This window comes from Bombyx mori, chromosome 23, assembly GCF_030269925.1.
Source record: "Bombyx mori chromosome 23, ASM3026992v2".
Lineage (NCBI taxonomy): Eukaryota > Metazoa > Arthropoda > Insecta > Lepidoptera > Bombycidae > Bombyx > Bombyx mori.
Window position 1 is genome coordinate 19676504 of NC_085129.1, and position 23944 is coordinate 19700447.

The 23944-nt window shown below is 39.9% G+C and overlaps 1 protein-coding gene across 1 annotated transcript; it reads right to left on the reverse strand.

Annotated features, from left to right (window-relative positions):
- Nucleotides 1–757: 757 nt before the first annotated feature.
- LOC101744040 (sphingolipid delta(4)-desaturase DES1) lies at nucleotides 758–23688 on the reverse strand. Its single transcript, XM_004930737.5, has 7 exons — nucleotides 23427–23688; nucleotides 17998–18174; nucleotides 13027–13166; nucleotides 12188–12401; nucleotides 10874–10939; nucleotides 9941–10086; nucleotides 758–5962 (listed from the first exon to the last, which is right to left on the reverse strand). The coding sequence occupies exons 1-7, from the start codon at nucleotides 23506–23508 to the stop codon at nucleotides 5822–5824; spliced, it is 966 nt and encodes a 321-aa protein (XP_004930794.1). The 5' UTR covers nucleotides 23509–23688; the 3' UTR covers nucleotides 758–5821.
- Between the last annotated feature and the right edge of the window lie 256 nt (nucleotides 23689–23944).

Consider the following 23944-nt stretch of genomic DNA (forward strand, 5'->3'; position numbering starts at 1 on the left):
TGGGTTCTGACCCCAGGTGGAGTTCGGACGTCGGGTGAGAGAGTGCAAGGGGAGTCGTTTAGTGGGTAGGGCCCCTAAACATCCTTGGACCCGCGTTCTGTAATGAACATCTGCAGACCGCCAAGTCCTACACACCTCGCGCGGCCTCTAGGCGCGGAAGCCTCACATGAGGTTCGGTCCCCTGCCCGAAAAAAAAAGGGCTAAAGGCGTCTATGCGAGCTTATCTTGAAAATGTCATAAGCGACATTCAGGCAACTGTCAAATATTTTATCTCTGGATAGGTGGATACCTCTGGATGGATGTCTTCTTTAGTAAAAGGCCTAATAAAAATGCATTTTTATTGAGCGATGCACCGGTGTTCGAATCCCGCTGGCGGGTACCAATTTTTCTAATGTAATACGTACTCGACAAATGTTCACGATTGACTTCCACGGTGAAGGAATAACATCGTGTAATAAAAATCAAACCCGCAAAATTATAACTTGCGTAATTATTGGTGGTAGTACCTCTTGTTAGTCCGCACGGGTAGGTACCACCACCCTGCCTATTTCTGCCGTGAAGCAGTAATGTGTTTCGGTTTGAAGGGCGGGGCAGCCGTTGTAACTATACTGAGAACTTAGAACTTATATCTCAAGGTGGGTGGCGCATTACGTTGTAGATGTCTGGGCACAAGTAACCACTTAACACCAGGTGGGCTGTGAGCTCGTACACCCAGGAAATCAATAAAAAAATAACATAAATTAATAAGAAAAACACATTTATAAAACTTTATAAATTTTATTTTTTTAAAGTCCCTATAAGTAATATCCAATACAATTTTGAGTATTTTATTTTCCAAACAAAACAAAAAAACTAAATTCAACATATCGATTTGAGATTAAAATACACATGTAATAATTCCAATAAACATACAATTAAACTTTTATAATAAATGTATCGATACGTTGCGCTGACAATAAGCGGCTCAGATGCTACCTTCGCCAGTGTCATTAACACTGTCGGTACGCCGATGAGTTGTTGTGAGCATTCGTGAACGCAATCACGTCACATTAATACTAAAGTCGACCGGTCTGACGAGTACGAAGCCTCAACCTATGGGCGTCTCGTTCTGACTGCTGTTAATGACATGACAACTGATATTCGATTATAGATCAAAATATACTATTTACAAGTCAAGTTTAGTTCTTCTAACGTTATCTTAAAATATAAGAGTCTATAACGCCAATATAGTGTTTTTATTTAAATAATTATTTGAAGCAATTGTAATTAGGAAGAATATAAGTCGAAACAGGACCAATACGATTCAAATAATGGGGGGGGGGGAATACAGGACCAATACGCTTCAGATAATGGGGGGGGAGGATTCGTGTATTTGGCGTAGTCAGGTTTCCATGATTTAACATGTCCTTCTTCAAACGAGGCTTGTGGAGAGTGTTTAACGGTAGGCAGCGGCTTGGCTCCGCCCTTGGCATTGCTGATGTCCATGGGCGACGGTAACCACTCACCATCAGGTGGCCCGTTTGCTCGTCTGCCTATACAGGTAGTAAAAATAAAACTATACAAGTAACACAAGAGATACACTACAGTCTCTTTCATATGAGTTAAAACTAAGAAAAAACATATTTTACAATAACAATAAATAAGTTTTATTATTGATTTCTTGTGTATACAGTATTATTAAAAATATAACCCCAAAAACCTCTCAACTCTCCTTTAATAAAATTAATTTATGACCCATAGGCTTCCAAATACATTTAGTGTTTTAATCGAAATCTAATACACGATTTGAAAACGTTCTTAACGCAACTAACTGAATCCAATTATATTAATAGAATACGAGTTAATTAATTGAATTAAATTTGAGAAAACTAATTCAATTTCAATTATTACACTCGTATTTATAAAATACGTAATTCGCTCAGCTAAGAATCGAATCGGCGCGTTATGTATCCATAAAATATATTATTATATTGACCGTTTATTTTGAAAGTGGTGAAGTTCAATTTTGAGAAAAATGAGCTATCACGTAATTCATGCTTAACTTAATGTAATTTTTTTATATATAACTAGTCCGTGTTTAATTTCTCAAAAAAATCCCATGTTTTGTACAACTTAAAATCGGTCGGTAAATGAAATTGCATAATCATGGATTATGAAAGTGGTGTAAGTCCAATTGACAGAGGTAGGTGGTGTAGCCAGACCTCATATGATTTGCCTATATTTTTAAATCAACAAATATAGCAACCTTTAATTTTCTCGAAACAAAAGAAAATGGACTTACACCACTTTCAAAATAAACGGTCCATATATTGAGAGATGAAAGGGTATTTAATTTAGGCGACATTTATCTTTGTAATTAAAGGTGCATTTTATTTAGTATCATCATCAACAGTTCGATGTTTATAATTGAACTCCAATTAAATTTACTACATTCAAATATCTGAGGGAGTTTTTTTTGTCATGATATTTTTTTTTCCAATTTTACACTTTAAACAGCTCTCCAGTAAAGTTTCAAAAATGTCGCTTTAAAAAAATAGCCTTTCACCCCATCGATACGATAAATTTATTATAATGCATTTTTTTTTTGTAAACAATTATGTAACAAATTTTTTTTTGCACAAAATTTCATAAATACCCAGTAACTGCTAGCAAGCATTTAATATAATTAATCTACCCCTGTATAGGCTTTTTTATCAAAACGCTAGGTATAATTTTGTAGAGTTGTTGATGTTTAAATTAAAATATTTTTTACGGTTTTATTAAAACTACTTTTACGGTTTAATTAAAATTAATTTACAGGTTTAATCTCGCGTTTTTTACGCTCACTGTATTATTTCTGACGCTTCGAATTACCGTTAACGTGGTCATGGAAGGCCGAGGCATGCATTATTCTTTTTTTTTATTTTTTTTTATTGCTTAGATGGGTGGACGAGCTCACAGCCCACCTGATGTTAAGTGGTTACTGGAGCCCATAGACATCTACAACGTAGACGCGCCACCCACCTTGAGATACAAGTTCTAAAGTCTCAGTATAGTTACAACGGCTACCCCACCCTTCAAACCGAAACGCATTACTGCTTCACGGCAGAAATAAGCAGGGCGGTGGTACCTATCCGCGCGGACTCACAAGAGGTCCTACCACCAGTAATTACGCAAATTATAATTTTGCGGGTTTGATTTTTATTACACGATGTTATTCCTTCACCGTGGAAGTCAATCGTGAACATTTGTTGAGTACATATTTCATTAGAAAATTTCATTAGAAAATTTTTCATTAGAAAATTCTAATTTCGAGTACATTAGAATAATGCATTGACTTTCTTTATTTTCTTTATTGTTATTTTTGTAAAATCTAATTTAATCCGTAAAAGTGGCTTTAACTATATTTAATTGTATGACTCACGGAAACCGAAAAAAAAAAGTAATATAATTCGCACCTTAAGAATTGAAGGGCCTTAACTAAAAAATTTAATAAAACGAGCTTTACACTTCGAATTACTGATAAAACATTTATTCTATCAGTTTATAAAATTAAACAGTCTTTTAGTCCAGAAAAAGACAAAGTACTCTTTCTGTCTCTTTTAAATCAACCGCATACCTTAAAATATTAAAATCGAAAAACGAAGACATTTCAAATCTTCAATTACAGTTCTGGAGTTTAACAAAAATAATAATTTTGGATTGTCGCTTTTTTTTTTTTTATTATATTTATGGATGGACAAGCTTCATAGCCCACCTGATGTTAAGTGGTTACTGGGACCCATAGACATCAACATAAATACGCCACCCACCTTGAGATATGCGTTCTAAGGTCTCAGTATAGTTACAACGGCTGTCTCACCCTTCAAATCTAGGTCTAGTAAAGGTAAGTAAAGGGCTCTCCAGGCAACGACCCGCAACTTATTTCATGCGGCCACCAACGCATGTTTTAATCAGAAAATAGTTTGGGTAATAGAATTCTTTGTCAAAACATGTAATCATTAATTGGTATAATTTATCTTTGTTCTTATAACATTCCATTCCCAATTCTAAAGGTGCGAATTACTGTGTGTGTGTATATCTGCACTTATTAGGTATAGGACTAGTTTTGAGCCAAACAACGCTTTTAGTACGCGCTATATTCTTTCTCAACGATTCGGCATTTCGAGCTCACGTTACGATGCAGTCACGCGTTGCTACCCATGGGCACCGGTAACCGCTCAACGATCAGCTGCAACCTCGTCTATACGCGTGCATCAATATCAAAAATTTAAAGTAATATCTATAGTACAAATATTATATCTCACACACGTTCGCTTACAGCGAAGTAGCTTCAGTTAACTGAAGTTTACAAACGAGAAGCGATTTCTCTCATAAAAAGGAACCCTTTAAACATTGGTTTTACATTTAAATAATATATTAAATGAGGTCGTCAGCGCAAAAGTGACCTAACCCACAATTTATCATATACATAATATATTGCAATTTATTTAAAACATAATAAATGCTAAACTGGCCTATGCTTAGTATCACCCGTAGATAACATATGGCTTTGTAAACATTATTTTCGCGCATTCACTGCAATCTGTGGTTCCGTCATTGCGGCAGTCGTTCAGGGATTCACGTTTTACGGCGTCAGAAACTTTACGGATCCGGGTCGACAGTATGCGTCTGACGTTAATTTCAACGCACGTGGAATGATGCAAGCGATGAATTTCATAGTTGTCATGTTACAGTTGTCAATACAAGTTAAGTACAGTTGATTGGGGGGAATAGAGACTAGAGTTAGAATTAGGAACAAATCTGGGACGTCACAGTTCTTTGTTGAGCTGTTCGATTTAATTTGTTCAACTGAATATGACTTTTATTTAGTATTCACGAAAATTAAATAGCTCAATTTAGTCATCAAAGTTTTGTAACTCATTAAAGATATTAAAAAGTTAATTAACTAAAGTTAGGTACCTACCTAACAACTAAATAGTGCCAACACTATCGAAAAACTCTATTGTCCTCTTAATCGACCCGATTCACCCCCCCCCCATAGCCTGGGTGAATAGGGACAAGTGAGTTTTTGTAACTTCTTATGATTATTCTTTTTAAACAATATCTTAATGCATTATAAATGAAAATTTAAAAACGATAAAAAACAATGTTGAACTTAAAAAGTGTCCAAATTCCCACATTTTACGGTATTGTTTTTGCCAACGAAGTAGTGTAAAAATTAAGTTCAGACCCCTCATTATGATACCCCTCCACACTGACTATAGTGAAAGCTTAGGGCACTTTTGCGCTGACTGTCTCATATATGTTAATAGATATCGAGGGGTGAAAGGCGATTTAGTTTAAGCGACATTACAGGAGAACCCTTTACTGGTGGTAGGACTTCTTGTGAGTCCGCACGGCTAGGCACCACCACCCTGCCAATTTTTACCATGAAGCAGTAATGCGTTTCGGTTTGAAGGGTGGGGCAGCCGTTGTAACTATAAACCTTAGAAATCATATCTCAAAAGCGAGTGACGGCATTTACGTTGATAGATGCTTATGGACTCCAGTAACCACTTAGCACCAGGTGGGCTGTGAGCTCGTCCACACAATTAACCTTTTTTTTTGTAGGTTAAAATTTGGTAAAAATTATCAAAAATAATACTTCTTCAGATATTCGAATGGAGTAAACATAATTGAAGTTCAGTTAAAAACATCGAACTGTTGACGCTGATACCAAATAAAACGTACGTCTAATTACAAAGATAAATGTCGCGTATCCATCGAAATTTCGCTTAAATCAAATAGCCCTTCTGTCCTCTATATGTATACATATTTTTTATTTAATAATAACCTGTACCTAGCTCTTTAGGCCGTGGTGCTTCCTTTTCATCCTGGCGTAAGGACCGATTTCAGGATCCATCACGAAGTCATACAGTACGCTTGACCAGCTATTGTGTTGAGGCAGCGTGTCATAGAACTCCGAAGCTATGCGTTTTACCTATAAAAAAAATAAAGAAACACACGTTACGAGTTTTAAAATTCAATTATTCTTCTCAGTATAACTCACAAACACTTAACAGAAAAATTCTCATGCAATATTATTCAAAACTTAATCACGGTAAACCACCATGGCTTTATTAGTCCGCGCGGTTAGGTACCACCAGCCCGCCCATTTCTGATGTGAAGCAGTAATGCGATACGGTTTGAAGGGTGGGGCATATGGGAAATTATATCTATGGGCTCCAGGTGGAACCGTGAAGACGTTCAGGCGTATAAAAGCTGTGTAGAAATAATATTTAAAAAAAAAACAACATTAAAATTACATTTGAAATTCTCAATAATTCGTCTCAATATATGAGATATAATTTGATCACAATTCTGTTTGCTTCAAGAAGTATAAATTCAAAACTTACTGGTTTTAATTTAAAAAAAAGAATAAGAAATCACTAAACAGATTCAATACAACCAAATCAACTTCTGAGTACAACTAATAAAACTATACAATAATAAACTAACTCAACCGATGCAAAGAACTAAACTTGTCAAAAAGAATCGGACACCTCACAGTTATAGTGGTTTCTTAGGATTTTTGTTTCAGTCGTGTTAATAATTAAAGTTACTTTTACCGGGTTAATTAAAACAAAGGAGAAACCCCATTTTGGGCCTAAGCGTTACACGAATGGGATATGTACCAAAAAATTCGTCTATTTTGCTTGATTAACCTATTAAAATCTTAGCTTCATTGACAATGGCCAAGTGTAGAAAATAAGTTGAATTCAATTTTTTGTTTTAAACAATCTTTGTAAACATCTGCAACACCTATTTCAATAAACGTAACTAGCTCCACAAACGTGCGGATTAGAATTAGAGCATCCATAAAATAGGATCGATTTAGTGGAAATCGAGTGTAAAAAATAATTAATACTCTTTTGCTTTAGGATAAATGACTGTTTTTATAGGTATTTTAATCAATGTAAATAGAGTATGGCCATCGAATCGTGACACAACTACTTAAAATGGCGGCAATTCAAAATATCTACAACTGACAACATTAAATATAGCATGAAAGGGTAGTTTTGCATTTTTATATTAATGTAACTATGCCATAGAAAAACACAAATGTATCAAATCGTGTTATGTTATCTTTAATGTTGCCAACTGAAGATATTTTGGATTGCCGCTATTTAGTTGTGCCATGATTCGCTGGCCAGACTATAAGCTTATGCCGAGTTTACATTACGAAATTAGTGTCATGCATGTTGAGTTCAGTTTCACGAAAGTAGTTTCGATATATGCGAAAGTAATTTCGTCAAAAAATTAGTGTCGCGAAATCCACAGTATCGCAGTAACCATGGCGCCATCACCATCAAAGCTAAATTCTATGCTATATGCTATATTCAATGTAGCTAAAGAAATGTTTATATACCTATAAACTTAAAAAAAAGACTATCAAGAAAAAAAGGTTGGTAGATTCGAGGATGGTCAACAAGAAGGCATTTAGGTGCAATGAAGTTAGTCTCTGAATTAGCAGATGAAGATCCTGAGAGTTATAAAAACTATTATCGAATGAGTGAATATAATTTTGCTTTTTTACTGTAGGTGTTTCGGGTCCCAGAGACACCGTTTTCGCTGATATTCATTAATAAGATCTATATTTTTATCTGTACTCCATCGTTGGTTTGCCATTTTCAACGTTTGAAGCGCGTCCGAACTAACAATACACACGTCCGCACAGCGCAGGCCCTTTCGCGACATTAGTTTCACGTCGCGTTTACACTATGAAATTAGTTGCATGACATTAATTTCACCAAAAAATCGCGCAGGGCACGAAACTAATTTCCATGCATGAAACTAATGCATGCATTACGAAAGTATTTAATTAAACGTGAAACTGTTGGTAAAACTAATGTCACGAAATTAATTTTACGCCACTAATTTCGTAATGTAAATTCGGCTTTAATCTCATTGAATAACGTAACGTAAAGCACCAAAATCTACTTACAAAAATCATTAAAAGAAATAAATAACTGTGCCATTTAGTTATGACACGAAATCATGTCGGCAACTGCGGCTATTCAAAATATTTTCAACTGGCAATCTTAAATATAACATGAAAAAGTCGATTTGGTACTTTGAGTTTTTCTATGGTGTAGTTACATTAATAATTTTACTGGTGGTAGGATCTCTTGTGAGTCCGCGCCTCTCGCCCGCCTATTTTTGCCGTAAAGCAGTAATGCGTTTCGGTTTGAAGGGCGGGGCAGCCGTTGTAACTATACTGAGACCTTGGAACTTATATCTCAAGGTGGGTGGCGCATTTACGTCGTAGATGTCTATGAGCTCCAGTAACCACTTAACATCAGGTGGGCTGTGAGCTCGTCGATGGGTATCTAAGCAATAAAAAGTGAAAAAAAAATAGGCATCAAATAAAATAAAATGAAATGTGATGAGATAATATGGGAGCACGTTATGATTTATATTTTATATAAAAAAGTTATCTTAAAAATATAGTTTTTCATATAAAAAAGTTTTCATTAAAATTAAAATAAGACTGACCTAAAGGTCTTAGTTACCAGGTCATAAAATCCCTTTAAAAAATCATTTCGTGGGCAGCGCGTTTCGCATTACGTTGTTTTTAATTTTTGGCTTTCGTTCGTTTCCGTAAACAATCTAACGCGCGATTTCTCGTAACATGTTCCATTTTTATTTTAAAGCAACCTGCTGCTGCAACAGGTTTCGTAAAAAATTACTCATCTTTAGTAGGAAACAGCCTCAAAAATATCGTTTTTATTAAAATATCTCGAACAATAAACATAACCTAAAATGTAAACATTGTGTGATTTTACCAATTTGGCCATTGCTGGGAGACCTGAAAATTGGGCTCATGAAACCTTCTTAGGTATTGTAACTTATGCCCAAATTCTAGCACTGTAACGCCAGGCCCAAGTTTGTATGGATTTCGGGTTTGTCCTTTTACCGGGTTCAATTAAAACTGATTTTACCGGTTTAATCTTGCATTCTTGTTCGTTTAACTTTAATAAACTTTAAAATGATAAAACAAAACATACGCGAGGTTAAAACCGTAAAAGTAGCTTTTAAATGATTTACAATAATTACATTGTCAAGTCAAAAAAACATCAAGACCACTTCGATCGATCATATTTTTTATTTATTTATTTATTTTATATATGGATGGTCGAGCTCACAGTCCACCAGTTGTTAAGCGGTTACCGGAGCCCATAGATATCTACAATGTAAATGCCGTCGCCCACCTTGAGATGAGTTGTAAGGTCTCCGTATAGTTACATCTACATCTTACAAAACATGATCCAATTGTTTGTCCGGTAACTACATAGCCGATCCTGCAGACCGAATGGTAAACAGCCGACGTCGCCCAAAACACGTCATTACGGATCCTCCCGATCCACTAACGGTGCTTTTAGGCACCGTTTCAAGCACCGGTCACCGTTCTCGTCGAACCCGTCGCCTGCGACGAAGTGCTCGACGAGTAAATTAACTCTCAGACACAGCCCACTGAGTTCCTCGCCGGATCTTCTCGGTGGGTCGCGTTCCGATCCGGTGGTAGATTCTGCGAAGCTCTTGCCAGGGCTAGTCTTAGTGACGTCCTCAGGTTCGAGCCCCGTGAGCTCACCTACATGTTAATTTGAGGCTGAAATGGCCTCTTTTTTTTTCTTTTGTTAGATGGGTGGACGAGCTCACAGCCCACCTGGTGTTAAGTGGTTACTGGAGCCCATAGACAACTACAACATAAATGCGCCACCCACCTTGAGATATAAGTTCTAAGGTCTCAGTATAGTTACAACGGCTGCCCCACCCTTCGAACCGAAACGCATTATACTACTTCACGGCAGAAACAGGCTGGGCGGTGGTACCTACCCGCGCGGACTCTCAAGAGGTCCTACCACCAGTAAAGCCTGGCCTGTCCTGGGAAGATTGTTTGACGCGTCCGTGGACTCACCTCGGGCAGCCTCCGGCCTGGGACCGCGGGAAAGTCGTGGTGCTCGTTGTGGTAGCCAACGTTGAACGTGATCCAGTTCAGGGGCCCGTAGTACGAATACGTTTCGAAGCCCTTCCTGAACATGTAGTGCTCGGATATGAAATGACCTGGATAAAAATATATACATAGACATGCTTTAAAAAAAACCGACTTCAAATATACACTAAAAACAATAATCATCGAAATCGGTTGGCGTGATGTTGAGTTATTGAGTTATTCATCTATTTGTCGCGCACGTACTTAATGCAAATTTAAGACTTGTATGGTTCTCTCATGGATACCATTATCAGAACTGGACCAAATTGAAAAAAAGAATCATGATCAAAATCGATTCACCCAGTCAAAAGTTATCAAGTAACAATCATTAAGAAAAATACAGTCGAATTGAGAACCTCCTCCTTTTTTGAAGTCGTTTAAAAACAAAAATGGGCTGCCTTGGGAGCCTTGACCACTTTGCCCATTACTGCCTTAAAACAGTAATGCGTTTCGATTCGTGGTGTAAACACAAAAACTGGTGGTAGAATATTTTGGGAGTCCTCACGGGTAGCCTTAATGAGTTGCGCTTTGAAAAATGGAGCAGTCGTTGTAGTGTAAGATCTTACAACTCATGTCTCAAGGTGGATCTCAGAACGGCTGCTTCGCCCTTCAAACCGAAACGCATTACTGCTTCACGGCAAAAATAGGCGGGGCGGTGTTACCTACCCGCGCGGACTCACAAGAGGCCCTACCACCTGTAAAGCTTTGAAGCGACACCTCTTGCTAGGGTCTGGTCGCCCCAACTGGTCGCTTTTCAGCAAACACTTCTTCGTGTATATGACTTGTGGTCCTCTCCTCCATCCGCCATGCTCGAGACGAGAGAAAGTCGTAGTGATAACAAGAACATATTCAACTTACCCGCCACTGGATGGACGCCCATCGCCATCAGCGAACCAAACACCAAATACCCCAGCACCTTCCAACCTACACAGAAAAAACGATGCTATACAATTATTACAATTTTTTTCCTACCTTTGCTGATAGCCTTGAGAGGCTATTTCAGCTTTTCCCTAACGTGTGTAGGTGAGCTCACGGGGCTCAAACCGGAGTGTTGCTAACACTGACCACAGCAAGCCATGTTTCGCAGAATCTACTACCGGATCGGAGACGCGACCCACTGAGAAGTTCCGGCGAAAAACTCAGTGAGCTATCAACACACCTTATACATTACTAAATTTTGCTCGCGACTTCGTCCGCGTGGAATAGTTCACAAATAATGCTTTATTTTAGAACAAATTTATTTTAGAAAAAACCCGATTTGGAATCATTCTTTATTGGTGCTCCGTTTGTATTGGTCTTGGCGTGATGTTATATAGCCTTCCTCAATAAATAGGCTATCTAACACAGAGTTTTTCAAATCGGACCAGTAGTTCCTTAGATTAGCGCGTTCAAACAAACAAACTCTTCAGCTTTATAATATTAGTATAGATTTAGTAATATTGTCACGGACTCATGTTGAGAATTTTCATCGAAACACTAATTAAGGGGTAATCTATACTCTATAATAATATATAAATCTACAGTGGGCGAGGGCCTTAATCTTGTTACTCGTTTTGGCCAAATAAAAAGAAAACTATAAAAGTATTTTTTTTAGTTTAATTCCTAGTCTATTAAAATCCTATAATCTAAATCTATATCATTTCGTGGGTTAGTGATATAAATGAAAGAAAAAATCACTAATCGAACACTTACACCACATATCGTCGCAGCAAGTTAACGAGAACGGCAGAAATTAACACTTTGTAACTTTTCGGGATCTATTCTTATATCAGTGAAAATTTTTAACACATTGTTGATAACAACACGTGCCAATATTATTTTGAATTAATTCTGCCGTTTTGATTCAAAACAAAGGAGTAGCCATTGTGTCACTAAAGAAATTCAGAGAACGAATGCATAAAAACACATTTCTCTTCGACATAATGTACTATAATTTGCAGGTAAGTACAAATGACTTTTAACATAACAATGTCTCACCACCCTTCGTATACCGCCCCGCCGCCGTGTACCTGCCTTCGATGACTCATTTGTTTTTACCGATAATGGCGTTGCGCCCGCGCAACATGCTCACCGCCCTAGCCGGGATATGTTTTATGACCCAAACTGCACCGACAAAATAATTCTACTATAGTTTAGTTTAAGCCTTAAATCGAATGTTGGACGGTCACTCACCAAACAGCTTCACGACGACGGCGTCGAAAAACAGCTGAATGATCAGGTTGATGAGCTCCAGGGGCGTGGGCGGCTTTGGCCTGACCACGAGCGGCCTCAGGGCGTAGAAGAAGGGCTGCAAGAACAGCCAGCACAGCTTCCCGCCCGTCGTGCAAAACAGTTTTGCTTCCAGCAGGGTCGGTAGATCAGTATCTATAACTTCGTCTCCTTGGTACTGAAAGAAAGCATCAAGATATTTTAATAGGGAATTCCAATTCGATGTTGATGAATTCCAGTTTTATTTATCAAGTTTAATCGCAGACGGCCTAGTATTGAGCGATCGTAGACCTCAACCCGAATGTCACCGTACACCTTGAGATATGAGGTCAAAATTCGAGCTAGCAATCGCTTTGATGGTACAACTAATAAAGGATACCCAATTTTTTCAATTCTGCGACTTCAACTTTTTTTTTTAATCCTTAGATGGTTGGAAGAGCTTACAACCCACCTGGTGTTAAGTGGTTACTGGAGCGCATAGGCATCTACAACGTAAATACGCCACCCACTTGAGATATAAGTTCTAAGGTCTTAGTATACTTACAACGGCCACCCTATACCCTACAAACCGAAACGCATTACTGCTTCACGGCAGAAATAGGCAGGGCGGTGGTACCTACCCGTGCGGACTCACAAGAGGTCCTACCACCAGTAAAAAAAAGACAAATCATTGTTGTTTTGGGGAGTGGTTCGTGAAGCCGCAATGTACACCGCCTTCTCACGTGTCCATTGAACTCGAGCGTTATTTTGCGTTAGATTGCTGGTCGTACAAAAAATGTTCAATACTCGCGAAATGTACTCACCCTGTGGTGTTCCAAATGGTATTTCTTGAAGCTGATCGATATCGGTACGCCTATCGGGAGGTTCGCGAAGAATCCGAATAGCCTGTTGTGTAATGGGCGATTGTGACCGAACGCTAGATTATGCGCTATCTCGTGGATCGCTGCGAACGAAAACAAAATAATCTTAACTTGCTTCATTCGTTGGATCGTTTGCTGAAGCAACTCAACTCTGATATAACCACTCCCGTTGTTTTAGGCATTCCGGTCACCGTTCTCGTCGAACGCGACGAAGAGTTCTACGTGCAACCTAACCTATAGACACAATCCATTGAGTTTCTCGCCGGATCTTCTCAGTGGGTCGCCATTCCTGTGGTAGATAAGGTGAAATTCTTGCTAGGGCAGATACTAGCAAGTTCTCTCAGGCTGAGCTCAGACCTCACCCATTGCCTTTGCTGAAGTCAGAATCACCTCTTGTGGTTACATGTAGGCAAAAAGGCTTAACCCTACACAACCCTAATTAACTAACGATTGAAAGTTTATAATCTGTAATGCGTCACTGTCGACCGAGTGCCATTTGTATTTACACGTTGCAAACAATCGTGTCACCGAAAATGTAATCGTATGATGTAATGTTTCAAGGTCGCTTATCGATATGAACTCGGCGCTTCACGTATAATAATAGACGTAGCATTTTTTTATTTTTCAGGCAGCAATTGCCAGACTTCCGTTGCGGAGACGCAAGCGAGGAATGTTGAGGTCGAACCTTATCGTTTCACTTATCGCATGAGGCTATATACAAACGAGGCAGATAGAGCCACACAATCGGTGGTCTGGACGCCACATTGAAGGCGGTCTTTCATCACCAGGTTGCTCTTTTATTCGTTGCTTACACCGTCTTCTTGGGTCTCGTTCAAGGATCCCCAACGGCATGCACTTTGGCCAGAATTCAACCAGAATCCGAGCCCTAAGTTCGAACACATCGTCGGAGTGAAGATAGAAGAGTGCACCACGAATCGTCGGTACTGATTTGCGAAGAGTCCATAACCTGGCCACACCCGACGGAGGAGACCACGATCACGTGCCCTCTCCACCATTCTCTTATTATTATTATGGCCTAGACTGCCCTAGACCAAGGATGAGCAACACGCGGTCCGCCAACCATTTATAAAATTGAACTTATGTTATCGACTTTCTCCCATCAATTCGTTTTTCTGTTCTTTTGTTGTTTGTTTGTTAATAAAGAAATAAAGTTTCGTAACTTATTAGTGAGTGTTAATATATGTGTGACCCGCCAAAATAAATTTAAATTTAAATTGGATTACTGGTGACCCGGAGGCCTTTCTAGTTTCACCAGGACAGGGGCTTAATCTCGCTATTTCTTTGGTAATCATATTACTTACTACGCTTCGAATGTATAGTTTTCACAGTTGCGGACGACAGATTCTATTCTATTATAATCAATTAGTACATAACAGAATGAATTTACTATTGTAGGATCGCAAGTGTGGCCTCTACGCTCCTAGATCGCTAAGTCCTCTTAAAGATTCAAAACAGTCTTTATACTAAATTATTTTAACGATAATTTTCAAATTCACGTATCCATTTAGTAAATCCATTATTTTACCTACTTGGGTTTTCACGTTTGTCACGTACGTGCAACGGATTTGTTAGATTCGAAAAATCGTGCGATTGATAACACAACGCGATATGATTATGAGTGTACATTTTTATTTAGCATATCTCCGTTGTTGTTTTCCTACCTAAGCTGACGGTCTAGACTCTAGAGAGACCATATCAGCGTCACCGGGATAATAGGTGAGCTTACGGGGCTCAAACCCGACGATGTTACTAACACGAACCCTAGCAAGCGCCGTGGTTCGCAGAATCTACCACCGGATCGGAAGCGCAACCCACTGAGAAGATCCGGCGAGAAACTCAGTGGGCTGTGTCTGTGGGTTTAAAGCTTACGCTTAAAACTGTCTATCAGGATACGGTTCTTAAGATTATTAACGGAATTAAATCAAACGCTCAAAGCTCTGACGGGATAAGCGCTGAGATGATATCGTTCTCACTGCCTTCAACATCTTGAACAGCTGATGGTGACAGGAAAGGTAGATGGCAAACGTCCCAGAGGACGCAGTCCTACGAGATGGTCGGACCAAATACGATCTTCTCTGGACATCAACTTCCACAATGTCCTTCACAAAGCTAAGGATCGTAGAAGATGGAGGGAAATCGTACGGGAGAAACTGATGCAGCGGGGGAGTCACGACCCTCAGTAATGAGAAAAACGACGCGAGGAGGAGAGCCTTCAACATTGGAGGCGTTTACTAGCATTATCAATAAGTCTATTGATACAAATACGTTTCCTGCTCAGTGGTAGTGTTCTGTGGTTAGTCCTATTCCGAAAGATTTTATTATTATCATGTGTATGACACACTGCCTCGCCTGAGAAGACGGCAGGACACACTCCGGCGAGGTGGGCAGCAATCGGCCGGAGCGTTGGGAGAGAAACCGGCAGACTATACGGGCATTGTCCAGCAAGACTGCTATTCGCATCTGGGCCGCCACCACCACTGACACCAAGCTTTTTATTTATTTATTGCTTAGATGGGTGGACGAGCTCACAGCCCACCTGGTGTTAAGTGGTTACTGGAGCCCTTAGACGACAACGCAACATGACCGCCGCCATGCAACTTGAGACATGAAGATCGAAGTCTAAATTGAATTCTACGACGTTCGAACCGAAACACATAGCTTCGTGGTTGAAACTGGCAGGATGGCGGTGCCTATTCGTGCCGGCTTACACACAAGCAAAATTTAACAATTTTCGTGTTCTCTCATTTCAATATAGACACTAGACAGAATGACGTCCCATGTAGGTAAGCTTCAGGCTCGCTCATTGTTTCTGAAGTTTCGAACGCATTAAGGTTTTATTGGCTACGAACGACTATCGCTGTTATTATTTATTTATCGTATGGCATTCGTTTACACTGCGTGGTTATAATTTAAATTTACAGTTTGTGAAATAATCTATAGCTTCTTCTGTTACATTTTTGAGATCTTCCACTTGGCCTGCGAATCTCGTTAGTGGGCATTCCATGACAATGTGGCGTATAGTTTGCTCTGGGCATCCGCATTCACAGCTTTCGTTTTCCGTCCAGCCCCATCTGTTAATCCGTCGACTATTGAATATTCTGTTTGGAGGGTAGTTTGCACAATCGGTCTGCGATTCGCGAAAACAGAAGGCAGTAGTAGGTTAACGTCGTTGATCTGTCGCGTGTCTGTCGCAGGCGACGTAGAAACTATACAATATTTAGACGGTAATTGGCACAATCAGTGTGCGATCCGCGAAAACAGAAGGCAGCACTAGGTTAACGTTGTTGATCTGTCGCGTGTCCGTCGCAGGCGACGTAGAAACGATACAATATTTAGAGACGGTAGTTGTCACAATCAGTTTGCGATCCGCGATAACAGAAGGCAGCTTTAGGTTAACGTTGTTGATCTGTCGCGTGTCCGTCGCAGGCGACGTAGAAACTATACAATATTTAGACTGTAATTGGCTAAAATCAGTCTGCGATCCGCGACAACAGAAGGCAGTACTAGGTTAATATTTTTCATCTGTCGCGAGTCCGTCGCAGGCGAACGCAAAATCGTAACAAAATTGCTTTCGTATTTCCTAAAAGCGTGACTGGGCAACATGCAATAACACTTATCCGATTTCGTTTCATATCAACGCCCTTAATTAATCTATCAGCAGTATATTAATCTATTATATCATATTATATCTTTTTTTTTTAATGTAGGTAACGCAGCTTATGATATCTGATATTGCAATTACGAACACAACTTACACGAGTTTCAAGCGAATCAATAATTATCGAACAAGTTCAGGATAAATTATGTTATTTAATGAATAGATAACTCGATAACATGCATTGCTCTAGTTCAAGGATGAGCAACATGCGGCCCGCCAAGCATTTCTAAAATTGTATTTTATTTTATCGACTTTCTCCCATCCATTGGTTTTTTTGTTCTTTTCTTGTTTATTTTTAATATATCTATAAAAATGAATTGCTGTTCGTTAGTCTCGCTAAAATTCGAGAACGGCTAGACTGATTTGGCTAATTTTGATCTTGAATTATAATTTGTGGAAGTCCAGAGAAGGTTTAAAAGGTAGGTAACAATGAAAAAGCTCGGAATTATATAAAAACAAACAATTTTGTTTTTCCTTTGATGTGTCCCCTTGATGTGTCTTTTATTTATCGATGGGGGCACTACGAAGTCTGCCGGGTCAGCTAGTTTTTAATAAAGAAATAAAGTTTCGTAAGTTATTAATTAAATTTGATCTATGTGCGGCCCGCCAAAAATTATTTAATTGAATTCAATTATTAATTAAAATTTAAATTGGCCCATAGATGAAAAAGGTTTTTTTTTTATTTTTATTTTTTTATTGCCCTTGTAGGCAGACGAGCATACGGCCCACCTGATGGTGAGTGGTTACCGTCGCCCATGGACTTCAGCAATGCCAGGGGCAGAGCCAAGCCGCTGCCTACCGCAAGGTAGCTCACCCCTGCTTTAGTTTATATTGAATCGGTGTTGATTTTTTTATATTGAGCTATACATGTTTATTGTACGTAAGTGTACTCACTCACGGACACATTCGCGTAACGAATGTACGCTGTACGTAACTAGACAGAGACAGAAGATTTAAGTCCGAGTAATTTTTTTTCCTGCCTATGCTCATAGCTTTGAGAGGCTATTTCAGCTTCTCCTTAACGTTTAGGGGAGCTCACGGGACTCAAACCATAGTGTTGCTAACACTGGCCCTAGCAAGAGCAGTGCTTCGCAGAATCTACCACCACCGGATCGGAAACGCGACTCACTGAGAAGATCTGGCGAGAAACCCATGGAAACTAGCTATTGACGAGTCTTGGCGGGAATATGGAGCCGTATGCATGCCGTCACGTTCATCAAATCAATTTCACTCACCAAGCATCAGAGAGTGATTTATGACTCCGCCGAAGCAGTAGGCGAGAATCAGGGTCATCGGCCAGCTCAGGTGCTGGACTATGGGCATCATCGCGAACTGCGCCAGGACCATACTGAGCACGACCCATTTGAAAAGAGGATCATAGCCGAACAACTGTTTGATCTCAGGATATTTCTCTGTAAAAAAAATAATCAAATACATTATTTTGAAGTTATATTCAATTATGCATCATCAATTTACTGTTGCACGTATTTATGTTTACTTCATACAATATTTAATCTCCCTCCTGGCGGAGCCTTTGCCCGCCCACCTGTCCTGGTGATACTGCAGAGGCTCTGGGCCATCAGTAATCCCTCATTCATAAAAAAAAAAACAATATATAAGTAATTCGATTCAATCAGAGTCGATACGGTCTTTGCCGCAGAAACATGTATTTTCTTCCTTTCTCGATCTCTTTTAATACCCATTCCAAGTTAATCAGTAACATTTTGCATTTCCCTTTTTTTATTGCTTAATAAAAGCCCATAGACATCAACGACGTAAATGCCGTAGTCACCTATCTTAAATCATGAGTTATAAGTTCTACACTACAAACACATTACTGCTAGGCGGCAGAAATAGGCCTGGCGGTACCTACCCGTGCGGACTCACAAGAGACTCACTTACATCATTATCAGCGCAAGGACATTGCGGAATCGTATCACGCACGTGTTGGACCTCACGTGCGTCTACCTTAATGATACCTTATCTAATATGCGATAAAGATAAAAGTCCATTGTATTGTTGCTAATCGAAGGCATTCGTTTTACGATAACGGTCAATAATGCCTATTCGCGATTTTCTAAAATTAACTGATTCGGAAGATGCATTGTTTTTATTTATTTCTCTCTTAAATGTATAGTACAAATACAAATAGAGATTAACCTTATAATTTATTTTGCTAGGCTTTGAAAGAGCTGAAGGTTCAAAAAGGAAGGAAGGAACTAGGTTTAAAAACTCGTATTACTGATCTCCAGGTTCCCTCGTTCTTAGGATAGATTAGGTTAGGTTAAATTGTGCACAGATGCTGAGTCGGCTGTTGCCGAACGTCGGGGGGCCTGACGTGGTGGTGCGCTGCCTCTACACGGGGGTGTGAGAGACGGGGGTGGTGCGGTCGACACTGCACGGGGCTCTCGTGTGGTAACACGCCCTGACCCGCGACAACGTTGCGGCGTTGGGACGTCCGCAGCGCGCGATTGCAGTCAGAGCAGTTCGTGGATACCGCACCGTCTCGTTCGAGGCGGCGTACGTGCTCGCCGGGACGCCTCCCTGGGGCCTGGAAGCGGAGGCGCTTGCTGCGGATGACGTGGTGATGCGATCTCCGCTCCAGGAGGAGCCACGTCCCGGCGCGGCGGAAATTCGAGCACGGAAACTCCAATCTCGGCGTGCCATGCTCGAGGCGTGGTCTCGCCGCCTGGCGGACCCCGCCTACAGGCGACGGACCGTCGAGGCGGTCCACCCGGTCCTCTCGGACTGGGTGAATCGCGACCGAGGACGTCTCACATTCCGAGCGACGCAGATGCTCACGGGACACGGCTGTTTCGGTCGCTACCTGCACCTCGTCGCCCGGAGGGAGCCGACGCCGAAGTGCTACCACTGCAGTGGCTGCAACGAGGACACGGCGGAGCACACGCTCGCGTACTGCCCCGCTTTAGCGGAGCAGTGCCGCGTCCTCGTTGCAAAAATAGGACCGAAATTGTCGCTTCCGACCGTCGTGACTACGATGCTCGGCAGCGATGCATCCTGGCAGGCGATGGAACGGGAAAGGGAGAGTTCTTCTTCCCTCTCGGCGCTGTGCCGCAGCTGCCGAGCCGGGGATCGAATATCCAGCTCCGGCCCTATGAGGAGGCAGTCTCTTCCTGGTGATAGTCACGGGGCAACCTAAGGGTGTTGAGGATGCGCCGCACGCTACCGTCACTCTAGCGCGCTGGCATCAGGAGGACAGGACGACGCGTCGGCGGCTGCAGACTGCAATTTGGTCCGCATTGTCGTCGTCGCTGTCTTCGCCGAACATACTGTGGAACAGCAACCCGGTCGGGGGTGTATCGCGTTCCGACGCGGCAGGCTGGGCCCGCGGTCTGCTTTCAACACCTTGCAGATCGTCAAGTTCCACATACCCCGCGCGCCCCCTAGGCGCGTGAACCTTGTAGGAGGTTTGGCTTCGGCCCAAAAAAAAAAGTTCTTAACAGACGTTGCGGACTAGTGTTGAGAGATCATTAGGCGTTATCATTTAAGTAAGACATTATGCGTGCGTGTGTGTGTGTGTGTGTGTGTGTGTGTGTGTGTGTGTGTGTGTGTGTGTGTGTGTGTGTGTGTGTGTGTGTGTGTGTGTGTGTGTGTGTGTGTGTGTGTGTGTGCATGCATCTATGTGTATACTATACATAGGTATGAGTGAATTTATTGGGCTCCGAAATCAAAAAGCAGTTTACTTCACAGTCCCGAGTAAGTTTTCTGTTTGTGACACTTTTTCACTAGGAAACAGAGTCGAAATGATATTTATACCGTCCCATATCATAGGAGGATCCAGGAGACGCTGTGCAAGAAGCTACTGCATAGAGCTAGTCCCTGACTGACAAGAGCCCAAAACTAGGGAACATTGCACGTCTTTACAGTGGTGGTGTAGTCGATGGTTTTATGACCTAGCGTATGGTACCGCAGCCATCACGGTCAGCATTATCCGAGATCGCACCAATCTCGTTTAACAAAATCTTCTCACGCCAATTAACAAAACAATGAAAGCGTTAAAACTTCAGTTTGCACTAATTAAGATACTAGTTCACAATTGTTTACAGTGATTAGCACGTACACTCGAACTGTAAATAGATGTTCTGAAGACTGGAGTTAAGAAACGTGAAGCTCTGTGTGCTTAGTGCGAGTTTTTTAACGCTCTCGATAGCGTAAAAGTTAGCCCAATTTTGTATGCAGTTGGAACAGCGCCCCTGGCGGCAAACGTAGGCAAACAATCCCATTCCATACAATGTAAATATGAGCTAACTTTTACGCTATCGAGAACGTTAAAAAACTCGCACTAAGCACACTGATAAAGAAAACCGTCTTTTATACAATACCAAGTTTACTGGTGGTAAGCTTTTAGAGAACAGAGCCGTTGGACTTGTCGGCAATGCCAATCTCAAGCAACATTTAAGTCTTCGCTCTAAAGCAAAACTTTAGTTTGTTACGTGTGTTTACTAGTGTGCTCCGAGGAATTGTTTGATAGGACGGTTTTGTGGCGACTAAAAAGACCACTACCACGTTTAGGTTGAAAGACTTCAACCATTTGGAGGTAGTTGAAGGAAAAAAAGAGAAGAATGACAGATGAGAGTGACAACATTATGGATGAAGAAAATAAAACATGCTCACAGCCCACCTAGAGTTAAGTGGTTGCTGGAGCCCATAGACATCTACAACGTAAATGCGCCACCCACCTTGAGATATAAGTTTTAAGATCTCAAGTATAGTTACAACGGCAGCCCCACCCTTCAAAATGAAACGCATTACTGCTTCACGGCAGAAATAGACAGGGTGGTGGTACCTACCTGTGCGGTCTCACAAGAGGTCCTACCACCAGTAACAAAATAAATGTACACTGGATTATGTGTTTTGAGACATTAATATAAATGCTATGTGGACAGGCATATTTATTTAAAGAAGTTACATTAAAAGCCTTTCTTCTTTCTTTTTATTTCAGCATGGAAGATTAGCAAAATTAATGCCTAAAGCCTTCTTCTATAGCCCACAGATGATGCAGAAAATGACACAATACACAAGCATTGGTTGATAAAGTAAAAATATTTGTAATACGATAATTCAATATCGTTGTGGCCTAAAGGATATGATGCTCGGTGCATTCATGTCCAACGATACTGTAATCAAAACCAGAACAACAATCAACAACTGAGACTTGGAACTCATGTTTCAAGTGGGCTGGCAGCATTTAGGTTGTTCATATCCATGGGCTCCGGTAAGCACTTAATACCGTAGGCAGGACGTGAGCTCGTCCACAATAAAAAAAACTTATCTAAAGTAGTCTAATCTAATTTTTGAGCAAAATTCAATTATGATTCATCATTACATTTTATGGGAGTAATTAATCAAGATAGTGAGTGATAACATGGCGTTTTATGATTTCCAGATTGGACTGTGTTTATTTATAACATAATAAAAGATAGTAATGGAAATCTTTGAAGACATCCTCCGATATGAAGTTATACATCAAATTCAAATAGTTAATTTTTTTTATTGCTTAAAATTTTGCGTAATACACCATATTTACATTTGTAATTAAAAGTTTGTTTTATTTAGTATTAGTATCAACAGTTCTATGTTTTTAATAGAACTTCAACTAAGTTTACTCCATTCAAATTGATGAAGAAATTTTTTGTTATGATATTTTGTTCAAATTTTAATCTTTAAATGACTTTTCTCCTGTTAAATTGCAAAAACCAAACCACACCTTAAACAAAGCTTTTCACACCTCTATAAGCATAATACTCATAATATGAACATGCATGCATTTTGAGACCCAATATTTACATCTCAATTATTATCTACAACATGTCATTCCCCTCAACAGTATTAACCGATTTTTTTTATTGCTCAGGTTGGTGGACAAGCTCACAGCTTACCTAGCGTTAAGTGTAATCACTTAACCCAGTAACCTGGAGCCCATGGACATCAACAACGTAAATACCTCCAACCACCTTGAGACATGAATTCTAAGTCTCAGTTTTAGAGTACAACAACTGCCCCATCTTTCAAACCTATAGTCTATTGGGGGTCTATATGTTTTCCTTTTAATAAAAAAGATTATTAAATGCGGGTTTTATAAAAACAGAAACACAATGAACTGAGGTAAATTTTTTAAATGATTATATGATTTTTTTGGCATTTACGATGAAGTTAATGATATTTTTTGGACATATGTAACAATATGAATACTAGCTAAGAGTATACATCATTCGCGCCGGCCGCCGCCAAACCTCACAAAGATACCAGTATATGAACTTATTATAAGTGTGATGTCACGTGACATTGTAAATCATTTCAATTGCAGTAAAGTACAGGTCTCATTTTAAATATGACGCAAAACGAGAATTTACGAAATTTTAACATATCACTCGTTAATACGCATAAAAACGTCGATATTTTTCAATTTGAATAACATCTTTTGCTTTTGGAGATCTTTTTAAAGTTTTTTACGATAGAAGTCAATTAACTTGACCATCAAGTTTTATTAGCGGTTTCTGCGATGTCAATTGGGGCGGAACCGGTGTCACATGTTATATTTCTAAACACAGTAGGAGTTACCTAGCGTTTGAATACGTAGTTATCATGTCCAAAATCAAAACTCATGTATTATTTATAATGACGTAATTGGTTAAATACCTACCTAGAATTATTTTTCGGCGGCTAGCGTGAGGCTCCTCCGTATAAACCCATTCGAAATCCGTTCTAGACACTTTAGCACCCATTTTTTTCTCAGTATTTCCTTATTCAGTTCATAAGACAAACTCAATATTTGTATAACGAATTGCACTATGTCATCACGAGATAAAACCTATTGCTAAGATGTTTTTAATTTTTATTTTATGATATAATTTAAGTAAACACGTTCACCCACACCCCACCAATTCAGATACTGACAGACTGACAGATACTAGATAGTAGATAGGTCTCTAATCTTTAATATCTTTTATTAGGTAGGTAGGTATGGGTATTAGACATGCGTAGTTCCGGACCTAAATAGTTCCTGGAACTATGTCCTCATATGGAACTATATCATTCAATCCGAGTTGTCAAAATTAACATGTTCAGACAGTTCCATTTCCATTCCAAGTGTACTGTTATGCAGGAACTACGAACGCGTTGAACATGACGGACATGCGGACATGATTAGAGCATAGGTAT

Bases quoted from the DNA above. Each gene is read 5' to 3' on its own strand.
- LOC101744040 (XM_004930737.5), bottom strand. From the start codon at position 23,508: ATGGGTGCTAAAGTGTCTAGAACGGATTTCGAATGGGTTTATACGGAG. The intron at 18,175-23,426 runs GTAGGTATTTAA...TTTTTTTTACAG, and splicing joins CCGCCGAAAAATAATTCTAG to AGAAATATCCTGAGATCAAA. The intron at 13,167-17,997 runs GTGAGTGAAATT...TTTCGTTCGCAG, and splicing joins AAATCACTCTCTGATGCTTG to CGATCCACGAGATAGCGCAT.